Source organism: Trachypithecus francoisi, unplaced genomic scaffold (genome assembly GCF_009764315.1).
Source record: "Trachypithecus francoisi isolate TF-2019V2 unplaced genomic scaffold, Tfra_2.0 Contig01585, whole genome shotgun sequence".
NCBI classification, from domain to species: domain Eukaryota; kingdom Metazoa; phylum Chordata; class Mammalia; order Primates; family Cercopithecidae; genus Trachypithecus; species Trachypithecus francoisi.
The window spans coordinates 10,562,379-10,574,003 of record NW_022681444.1 but is presented as its reverse complement, the minus strand read 5'-3'; the positions used below and the strand labels follow the sequence as shown (position 1 = coordinate 10,574,003).

Below are 11,625 nucleotides of genomic sequence, written 5' to 3'. Positions count from 1 at the left end.
ACAGGCTTTAGTTCCTAAAGTGCGAGGAAGCGCACGCAGCAGTAAAGTGGAGACTGGTCGGTGAGATGGCGCCGGGCCGCGTTTCTCAGAGGCATTCAGAGAGCTTCCCCAGCGTGAACTCTCGGCCGAATGTAATTTTGCGAGGCCGCGAGGGACGCAGAATGGGGCTGCCACCCGGCCGGGGCAAGCGCCCCCGGCTCGCCCCGACCCGCCCGGTGCCGCCGTCCCCGGCTCCTCTCGGGGCGGGTCCGTACAGCTGGAGCCGTTCCGGACCCGGAAGGGGCGGTGGCGCAGGGTCCTCGCGCGTCCCACGTGGGGTCCCGGGCCCAGCAGGTCTGCGCAGCCGGCTCGGCGCTGCACCACGCGTCACCCACGCAGGCCATGGCAGCCGCCGACGGTTCGCTCTCAGACAACCCCAGGACGTTCTCCAGACGTCCCTCAGCCCAGGCGAGTCGAGTGAGTTCTGACCTGGCTTCAGCTCCGTCCCCACCCGCGGCCCGGCTCTCGGCGCGCCGCAAGCTGCAGCCGTGCCTCGGAGTCGGGTTTCGAGTCATTTACGGAGTTCAGCGGGAGAAAGTCAGACAGGGGGCAGCTTTGGGACAAGTTGCGCCGAAACACGTGTCTCTAACCGGAACACCACCCGCGGGGATGCGCCTGGAATGGGGGAGTGGAGCGGTGTGGAGGGGCGGGGAGCTGGCTCCTGCGCCTGGAAAAGTAGAGGAAAGAATTAGAGGCTGTTTCCCGTGGAAGGTAGGACCTGACGCTCCGGCGCAAGTCCCAGGCCAAGGCTTAACTCTCTAAGCCAGTTTCCTCGACTGAGTGCGGACTAAGCTCTGTTTTTTTTTTTGTTTTTGTTTTTTTAATCTTCCCACATTCCTGTTTGGAAAGAGTCATGCGCTACAAACCATAAATTCTCATCAGATGGCTTTCATTTAACCCTATATATATCGTGACTTACTTTCTAATCTGGTTCTGGCCTAATATTATGTGACAAAGAAGAAAGTTAAAATATTATCCCAAAACATGTTTCTTTGCCATATTTTGAAATGGCCCTGCAGAGCTGTTCTTTGTGGCCGGGGTTGGGGGGGGGTGGGGGTGGCGGAAATTTGCATCTGTAAAGAATCTCTATTAACATAGCTAGATCTTTTTCTTCCAGGCCCTCCCAGTCCTAAAGAGATTAAGAGTCTACCACCTTTCAAAGATCTGAATAGGGAATACTTGTCGTCTGTTGTCCTAAGGGCAGCCACTAAAGACTTCAAAAGAACCTTGGTCTCCACAATCTTTTATCTTCACCTGAGCATTTTTTTTGTATCCATCCCAGGTGTTTAGACAAACTCAACCAATTGTCAACCAGAAAATCTTTAAATTTACCTATACCCTGGAAGCCCCCGCTTTGAGTTGTCCCACCTTTCTGGACAAAACCAGTGTATTTCTGAAATGTATTTGATTGATGTCTGATGCCTTTCTAAAATGTGTAAAACCAGGCCGCACCCCGACCACCTTGGGCACATGTTCTCAGGATCTCCAGAGGGCTGGGTCACAGGCCATGGTCACTCATGCTTGGCTCAGAATAAGTCTCTTCAAATATTTTAGAGTTTAACTCTTTTCATCGCCATGAGGAAGGTTCGTTTGTTGCAGGAATGAGGACTGGCAACTAGGAGTTTTCTTTGAAGAGCTTTCAAAAATGGGACAGATTTTTCACCCACGTGCAATGTAGGGGGATAGGAAAATCGGTTTCATTGATATAATCCCATTGCTAGAGAGGGGAAAGATGCCCTAAAATTAACTTAAGCAAGAACTGAAAACTGGTTTCTAGGATGGTTGATTTGTCTCCTGGAAAAGAGGCCCACAGGACAGAAAGGCTGATGTAAAATCATAAAGTGATAATCAAACTTTAGGATTTAGATGCTTGGCAGTAAGGAGTCCAGCTAGCCAAGTGTAGCTGCATCTGGAAGGAGCTGGGGAGAAGGATAGAAGAGCCACTGGGAGCGTGGGATTTGGGATAGGATAGACCTGGGATTCATTGCTACCCTTGCTGCACACTAGCTCTGTGACCTTGGAGCAAGTTACTTAATCTTTCTGATTCTCACTTTTCCTATCTCTAAAATGAGAACAATAATTTCTACTTCATAGAAGACTATTGTAAGGATTCATTGAGATAGCATACGTAAAGACTATATGTTGTCTGGCCCATAGAGGCACTTAACTAAATGCCAACAATACAAAGTAGTTTTGGCTCCATTTTGGATAATAGATTGCTACATCAGGAGGTCAGTGGGGTGCTTGTGTCCTGTGCAGAGCCTGGTAACTAACACATAAGAAGCATTGAGTAAGTACATGTAGGGTACCTAGTTTTATGATTATCAAAAGGGGATTAATTAATGCAGTGATGACAGGTGTCTGCAGTGGCCTTGTCTGGATCTACGTTTTTTTTTTTTTTTTTTTTTGAGACGGAGTCTCGCTCTGTCACCAGGCTGGAGTGCAGTGGCCGGATCTCGACTCACTGCAAGCTCCGCCTCCTGGGTTTACGCCATTCTCCTGCCTCAGTCTCCCGAGTAGCTGGGACTACAGGCGCCCGCCACCTCGCCTGGCGAGTTTTTTGTATTTTTTAGTAGAGACGGGGTTTCACCGTGTTAGCCAGGATGGTCTCGATCTCCTGACCTCGTGATCCGCCTGTCTCGGCCTCCCAAAGTGCTGGGATTACAGGCTTGAGCCACCGCGCCTGGCCTACATTTTTTTTTTTTTTTGAGATGGAGTCTCACTGTGTTGCCCAGGCTGGAGTGCAGTGGTGCAATCTTGGCTCACTGCAAGCTCCGCCTCCCGAGTTCACACCATTCTCTTGCCTCAGCCTCCTGAGTAGCTGGAACTACAGGCGCCTGTCACCACACCCAGCTAATTTTTTGTGTTTTTAGTGGAGATGAGGTTTCACCGTGTTAGCCAGGATGGTCTCCATCTTCTGACCTTGTGATTCGTCTGCCTTGGCCTCCCAAAGTGTTGGGATTACAGGCGTGAGCCACCGCTTGAGATGGGTAGCTAATATACTGGATTTAGAAAGACTGACAGCTTAAATTATGCTATATCTAACACTATGTGGACATTTTCTCTCTAAAAGTACTTTCTGGGCTGGGCGCGGTGGCTCACACCTGTAATCCCAGCACTTTGGGAGGCCGAGGCAGGCAGATCACTTGAAGTCAGGAGTTGGAGACCAGCCTGGCCAACATGGTGAAACCCCCCTCTCTACCAAAAATACAGAAAAAAAAATTAGCTGGGTGTGGTGATGGGCACCTGTGATCCCAGCCACTCGGGAGGCTGAGGCACGACAATCCCTTGAACCTGGGAGCCAGAGGAGGTTGTAATGAGCAGAGATCACTGCACTCCAGCCGGGGTGACAGAGTGAGACTCCATCTCAAAAAAAAAAACTGATTATTAATACAAATTTATTACAGAAAATTAGGAAAAAAGATTTTTATAAACCCAGCCATAATTGCCATACTCAGAGACAGTGCTTGTTGCCATTTTGGTGTATGTCCTGTTCTAGAGAACAACTCAAAATAGGAATCACTACACATGATGTTTTCTAAAGCAAAGAGGATATAGTTAATAAAAGACCTTGATTATAGTATTGTTGTGAGGACTCTAGAATGTAGAATCATGATGCCTGAGGAAAGCCTGGTTCCTTCAGTGATTCTGGGACAAATTACCTCACATCTCTGCCTCCATGTTCGTTCGCATCTTAAAATGAGATAACAGTACCTGTGTTGACAAATGAGAGAATACATGTGAGTACTTAGCATACTCCTTGGCATATAGTAACTAGTCAGTATGTTTATTAATATCAAAGGCATGGCATCTTAGACTCTCAGGGCTGGATGGGTCCTAGAGGTCATCTGCCAAAATCCCCTCATTTTACAGGTGCGGCAACAGAGACTCGGAAGTGACTTGCTTCATGTTGCACAACTAATTTTTAGTAGATCCAGATATGTCCTTGCTCCCTGTCTGCTCAGACACCACCTCACAAAGCATTCTTGGTTTGCTTGCCTCCCTCTCCTTTGCCGCAGGCCATGTTAGTCCAGCTTTCCTTGGTGCTCTCATGGCCTTTTGTATGTATGGCTTCTGTAGCACCAGTGTAGAGGTTGGATGGATGCCTTTATACTTTTGTCTTTATACTCTTTATGCCTTTGTACTCTGCTACTATATGACTTCCTCAAGGGCTTAGCGAATCTTTCTACTTTGTATCTTCAGAACCAAGCTTCTTGACAACTGCTCAATGAATGTGTTTTTGATGCTGGGGGAGAAAAGCTTAACAAGTAGAATCTTATTCAGCTAGTGGAAAGGGATAATTCCATTGTGTGTTATTCATTCATCTTACAAGTATTTGTTGAGTGCTTACTCTGCCAGACGGGGGCCTGTACAGGGGATACAGTGCTATGTGGGACAGACTGGTCCCTTTCTTGTGGAACTTACAAGCTATAGGAAAGACAGACATAAAACAGTGAGTTCCATGCTATGCTTATTATTTTGCCGAACGCAGTGGAGGAGAATAAGGGTGCCAGGAGAGCCAAGAACAGGGTACCTTGGCTTGACTAGGTGAAGAGAGGTCAGGAAAGGCCCTTCTGAGGGCCTACATCTGAAGGATGAGTACGGGGTGGCCAGCCAGAGGGCAGAGTGGAGTCCTGGGTGTGGGAGTAGCATGTGCAGAGGAGGAGGAGGAGGAAGGAGCACAGCACATTCTAGGAATTGAAGGAAGACCCGAGTGACAGAGAGTAAAGCTGAAGCTGGTGAGGTGGCCAGAGGTCAGATTCTAGAGGGCTTTATTGATCATGTTACAGGCTTTTTTTTTTTTTTTTTTTTTGAGCCAGGGTCTTACTCTTGTCGCCCAGGCTGCAGAGCAGTGGCATCATGGCTCAATCCAGCCTTGACCTCTCGGGACCAGGTGATCCCCCCAACTTAGCCTCCCAGGTAGCTGGGACTACAGACATGCACCAGCTAATTTTTGTATTTTTTTGTAGAGACAGGGTTTCAGCATGTTGCCCAGGCTGGTCTCGAACTCCTGGCTTCAAGCAATCAGCTCGCCTCATCCTCACAAAGTGCTGGGATTACAAGCATGAGCTATGGCACCTGGCAGTATTATAGACTTTTTAGTTTAGCCTAAGAGCAATGGAAAACCTATTGTGTTTAACTCTCAGTACTTGCTTTTAGAGAGATGTTGACATAGGAATAAAGGGTGACCAAGATGATAAAGGAACTAAAGTTGTGTCCTGCTTGAAATACTGAGTCCAAAGAAGAAAGAAAAGAGAGTTATGTGATATATGAAGGAATGTTATGTGTTAAGAGGAAGTAAGCTTGTTCTGTGTTGCTGCAGAAAGTATTAGGTAGATGTTCAAAGGTGCAGACCTTGCATAAAGGTCAGAGACAGCTTCCTGATTCCTAGAATTGGTCATGAACAGAATAGGCTGTTCCTCAGGGGCTGCTGGAGGTGTGCAGGGAGAGGCTGCCAGTCCACGTGCCAGGGACTGTCAGGAATTCCATGCATGGCGGGAGTGGCCTTTAAGAGTTTTTGTGCTCCAGGAGTCCTGGGTCTGTAAATCAGGTGAAGTCTGCACATTTCATGCTGTCTTGCAAATGATTCAACAAACCTGAAACTTGATTTCATCTCTTTCTTTAATCTGAAAATTCATAAACTTGAGACTTTGTAAAAAAATAAATTTGTAAGATGGAATGTCTGTTTTTACTTTATTAATATTAGATATTTGAAGTTGTATTTATTTAATTACTTAAGTAAAGGAATCCTTCTGGAACAAAGAACTGTTGTTACTGGTAGGTTAGTCTGAAGCTAACAGTCATGGCTAAAGAAAGCCGACACGTAAAACCAAGTCATTATTTCAAGCAAAGAGGAAAATAACATATTCTGAGAGAACCCCAAACTCCAGAATAACAAGCACTGGCTACTCAAGGGATGCTTTTATATTCATTTGTAAATCAGAGAAGAAGGCCAAATAAAATAGAGGAATTGGATGTTTCTTCTCCTCCGGGAAGTTTGGACATCATGCATTTAACCACATTCGTATAATGGAAATAAGAAGCAACAGGCAAGAGATCCCTAGGGCTGTGTAGCCTGTAATCGGCAATCAGGCAGGGACTCAGGGACTCAGAGACTCAAAAGGCAAGGGAGGTAGAAATAATTGTGGTAGAGGTGATGGATGGAGCAGCATTCTCATTTGGAATGGGAACAGGGCGTAGAAATTTTCTCCAGGCCATCTGAATCTGGAGGAGCAGCTTGAGAGAAGAGAATGACAGAGATCCAGGCACTACGGTAGAATGGTAATGAAGGTTTCCGCTTCCTGGGCACGGGCTAGGATGCGCATTCCCCCTCGCCCCTCTCTCCTGTGCGATCTCCAGTGTGCTTTGTTAGTGGAGAGAAAAGATGCACTTTCCCCCTGCCCCTCTTTTCTCCTTGGGTGAATGGGTTCCTAGGAATAAGGACTGACACCCTGCACAAGGTGGATTCTTGCTTCCCTTAAAGCGGACTCCATGAGTTAACATTCAACTGGAAAAATGCTGCTGCTTCATCCTTACCTTATCTTGATTGATTTAACAGTTAAGATGGATGGTGAGGTCTGGTAGATGAGTGAGCTGAGACTTTTTTCTTTTTTCTTTTCTTTACCTTTTGGAAGAAGCTGAGTCAAAGAGTCTGATTGCAAACCCTAAACTGTTGCTTGACATATGGGGCATAATGATCTCTGCAGGGAGAGATGCAATTCTGTGGGCAGTCAGGCTTCACTCCGAGCTCTGTCTTCATGGACTAATGCATCTCTTGTTGATCTTTCCTTCTGGGAACAACGCAGCAAGCAAAGGCTACGAAAAGAAAATACCAAGCGTCCAGTGAGGCTCCCCCAGTGAAACGGAGGAACGAAACTTCATTTCTGCCAGCCGAGAAAACTCGTGTTAAAGAAACTCAGAGGACTTTTAAGGGGAACACACAAAAAACGTTTTCTCCAAAGAAGCATTCGGTTAGCACAAGTGATAGAAACCAGGAGGAGAGACCATGCATTAAGACTTCATCACTGTTTAAAAACAACCCTGACATTCCAGAACTCCACAGGTATGTCCAGCGGCAGATGCCCTTCAGGAAGAAAAAAAAGTGTTCTGCCTCTTCTTTGTTAATATTGGCACTGATGCCTGGGTTTTTGTTCATCATTTGCAGACCTGTGGTAAAGCAGGTGCAAGAAAAAGTGTTTACTTCAGCTGCTTTTCATGAGCTGGGCCTCCACCCACATTTAGTAAGTACCTTTCAGTGTTTTCTGGGTCCGTTTTTTTTTGGTGTGTGTGTCCGTTCAGAAGGTCTGTGCAATGGCAGTTCTAGGAAGAGAAATCGGAGAGTGTTTCTGCTCTAAGTTACCTGAATGAACTCAGATTGATATGATACTCTTCAAGGACAGTTCAGGGGTGCTTAGGTTACTGTTCACTGTTTTCTGGCCCCCACCTTCCCCCATCCCCTGTGTTTTGTATGTTTTTGTGTATTGTTTTTTAAGTACTAAAGACTTTGCTCGACTAATGGGATTTAGGGTCAGGCCATCACTTGCTAAACTTCAAACAGCTCCCTATTTACTGGCTAGCTGTAGTGGTGAAGCCATTTGTGGTGGCAGATGTCACAGTGACCATAGGAGAGGGAACTGTGCTGGCATGTTGCTGTTAAGGGACATCCACAGTTTTAGAGAAGTGAGGGAAGAAGAGTATTTTAGCGTGTGTTCTACAAACAAATGGACACTTTAAAGGAAAAAAAGTTCTCCAGACTCATGAGTAAGAAGAAAAAAATATATTAATTTTTAGGCAGGCTTGGTTTCCTCTGCACTTACGGTTACAGCTTACCTACCCCTTCTGTAGGGGGGGTTACCTAAGCTTGTTTTCTCACCTGCAGGGTAGAACAGGGTTTCTCAGCCTTGGTGCTGTGGACATTTTGGACTAGGTCAGTCTTAGTTTTGGGGACTTCCTGTGCATTGTAGGATGTTCAGCAGCATCCCAGGCCTCTACCCACTAGATGCCAGCAGTGACCCCCTCCCCTTGGTATAGCAAGCAAAAATTTTTCCAAACATTGCCCTTTGTGTCCCCAGTGAGTTAGGGCAGGTGACAGAATCGCCCCGAGTAGAGAGCACCACCTGAGTGGAAGAACTTAATTTGATCTTAGTAGTCAATGTCCTCTCAATCGTTTTCTCCTTTTTTATGTAACTTCCATTAAATATTTTGTATCAAAATATTAATTAAAGCTTTTTCATCTTCTCTTTTAGATTTCCACAATAAATACGGTCTTAAAAATGTCTAGTATGACCAGGTAAGAACTTCAGGCTCCTCTTGGTTTCTTAGGCATTACTTGGGTATAACCAGATGAAACCTGTCTGTGCAAGGCAGAGCAAATTTGTGTCTTGGCGTTAGAAAACAGTGCCAGGTGTGCCAGGTTATCGACCATAAAGGGTTGTCATCTCACTTAGCTACTCATTCTCTCCACCTGTTAAATGGAAAGACTGGCTTTCCATCTAGTTCTGTCCTTGGCTCTAAACTGCAAGAGACGTCTCATCCAGAAGGTGGGCTGCATGAGCGCCGCTGTTTTCTGTGCTTCCCTGAAAAGAATTTGGCCAAAATAGAGAATGTGACCATGCCGTTTCTTAGTAGTAAGAATTAGAGTCAACCAAAAAGACAAGAGTAAATGTTCAGTTGGAGAGAGTGGGATACTGAAAAAACGTTTTCAATGTTTGTTACAGGGAATGACTCCTGGAAAATAAAGAAGTAAAATAGGTGCGAGGAGATGAGCTTCCTTGTTTTGAGTATTTATGCTTCTCTGCATTTTCATAATGATTTTTTACTTTTACTAGTAAAAATTAATAAGAATATTAAAGACTAAATCAAGGGACCTCCCCACAAGTTTTTTGTTTATTTCATCAACCAAATTTAAGTGATTTTTGTGTCTCTTCTGTTTCTTGTTTTAAAATACATGTGTAGACACACATTTCGGCATGTCCATAACCTTCTCCTGGAGAATGGACAGCGGCTGCTGGCTCTCTGAATAGTTAGCGAGCTTCCTCCTGCTATCCTGCATGGAAACCTTTCCATTATGTTTCATTGTGTCATATTCCTGTTAGTGAAGGCAAGAGAGTGTGTGATACACTATGTGGTAACTCTGATTTGTTGTCATGCCTGTTCCTTTTTTTGTTTTTTTTTTTTTTGAGACGGAGTTTTACTCTTGTTGCCCAGGCTGGAGTGCAGTGGCGTGATCTCGGCTAACTGCAACCTCTGCCTCCCAGGTTCAAGCAATTCTCCTGCCTCAGCCTCCTGAGTAGCTGGGATTACAAGCACGTGCCACCACTCCCAGCTAATTTTTTGTATTTTTAGTAGAGATGGGGTTTCATCATGTTGACCAGGCTAGTCAAACTCCTGACCACAGGTGATCTACCCACCTCCGCCTCTCAAAGTGCAGGGATTACAGGCGTGAGCCACCGCAGTCGGCTGCCTGTTCCATTTTTAGAAGAATTAGTTTAATAGAATGGCCAGTCTCTGGTTTGCCTCACCATTTTCAGGCTAAGTTCCAGACATGTAACTAGGGTTTGATCTTTAGAATCATCAAAAGTTTCTTCACACCTTTATTTACATGCTTTGATAGCTTCTAAGGTGGCAGTTGCTAGATGAATCCAAGTGTGGGCAGTTGCCTTTTATGTATCCTGCGTCTCTGCCTTTAACTGGATGATATAGATAAAGTGTGTTCTTTTTTTCGGGTGGCCCAGTGTTCAGAAGCAAAGTATTCCTGTGTTGCTGGAAGGCAGAGATGCTCTCGTGAGATCTCAGACGGGCTCAGGTTAGTCTCATTTCATCTCTGCCCTTTTTCCTCTGCTCAGGCCCATGGTCATGTAGTAGGTTTTGCCATGAGATGTCTAGGTTGGTAGTGGTAGCAATTTTGTTTCGTTTGTGGGAGGGAGGCCATGCTTGCTTTTGATTAGAGCCCTGAATGTGTTCGCATAATGAAAGGAAGGGGACAGTTGATGGTGCCATGATGAGGAATGATTAGGAGGTAGTCAGGTTCAGCTATAATTTCCTCAGAGCCTACTTTGGGGCTTTACCAAGTCCCCTACTCTGTGGCCACAGTTGCCCATTCTCACTCTAGTGGAGAATGAATGTTTTCTTCTGGTATTAAACACAGAGTGATTTCTGGCCTGAGCATACACTGATCAGATGCCAGTTGTGCTCGAGGACAGAACACTGTTTCTGCCATGTTCCAGGTCAGTCTGGACTTGCTCTTTTGACCCTGTGTGCCCTCAGTGGGCATTCAGCTATCCTTTACTCCCACCAGCTCGGCCACCATTCAGAAGGCTGGATACCCAAAGTTTTTGCCATCTGTTGGTTTCTCCGTCATTAGAGATTAGCTCTAGAGTACAGACTGGTTCCCAATCACGTCAGCACTGTAGAGGAGATGTAATTGACCACTGAAGCTCATCTGAGAGGGTAGGGAGGATTTCAAAGGAGGAATTTTCTGGCTCCTGCAGACAGCCATCAAGTTGAGCTTCTGTGTAATTTGGGAGACATATCGTTATCTCTTGTTAGATGAATAAAGGAACTGAAGCTTCTAGTTTTTTAGAAGTACTCATTTTACAAAGCAAAATTGGGATTTGTGGCAGACGGGGAAGCCCCTTTTCACTTCTCTTGGATGTATAATGGGCAGTTTCCTTTTCCCCAGAATTTAGTACTATTGGAAGATAGCAGAGCCTGTTCCCTTTACATCCTTTGCTTTTCTTACATCTGTAGGATGTGTAATTTTAACTGCTGCTTTTTTTTGAAAGGTAAAACTCTTGCCTATTGCATCCCTGTGGTCCAGTCCCTTCAAGCAATGAAGTCAAAAATTCAGGTGTGTATCAAATGTGTTTTTCTGTCATTGCTTATACTGCATAAGCAACCAGCAAACTGAACCCTAACGGAAATACTAGGACTAAAAGAATCTGTTTTCACTGAGTATTTTTTTCACCTCCTTTTAATTTATTTATTACCGTAATGTGTTGTATCTAGAGACTGTTCCTAGAGTAGAATAAATACACTTCACAATTGTCATAGTGAGTGTAACAGGGAAACTTTGTAAAATGCTCCCTGTGTGTCAGGCATGATACTTTGCATGTGTTCCCTTCTTGAATCTTTAACTGCTCTCTTCCCCCACCGTGTTATAGGTATTACTGTTATCCACATTTTACAAAGAAAAACAGAGGCTTGGGAAAGTTACATAACCAAGGCCATGCAACAAGTAGTGGTGGAACTAGATTTCTACCTCAGTTCTGTTTGGCTGCAGAGACCAAGCTCCTTACTCTGTGTGAAGACTTACAGTGAAGGTTAATTACTGGCTCCTGTGCTGTATGGGGACCATGCATCCGTGTCTTCCACAGTGCCTAACATGGGACCTTTTACAGAATGATGGCTCAATAACGGGGATTTGGTTTTGCAGCCGTCCCTTTATGCTCGAGTCTGTGTTGTATATAAAGCATTCCATTTTAGCCTTCTAAGTTCCCATGTGGTGTTTACTTTTGACCAAGAAGGCTGAACTTCATATTTAAAACAGTGGTTTCTCGTGAACAATAAATATGAAAATAAGCACCC

General features: G+C 45.1%; 1 protein-coding gene across 1 annotated transcript in view; it reads left to right on the top strand.

The window, feature by feature from the left end:
• The first annotated feature begins 61 nt into the window (after positions 1-61).
• The window catches only part of DDX31 (DEAD-box helicase 31), an 80,517-nt gene continuing 68,953 nt past the window's right edge, over positions 62-11,625 (top strand). The window contains 7 exon segments of the mRNA XM_033194846.1: positions 62-332; positions 334-456; positions 6,846-7,102; positions 7,205-7,280; positions 8,286-8,329; positions 9,774-9,844; positions 10,824-10,888. Of these exon segments, the coding sequence (XP_033050737.1) occupies positions 66-332; positions 334-456; positions 6,846-7,102; positions 7,205-7,280; positions 8,286-8,329; positions 9,774-9,844; positions 10,824-10,888 (903 nt within the window). The 5' untranslated portion in view covers positions 62-65.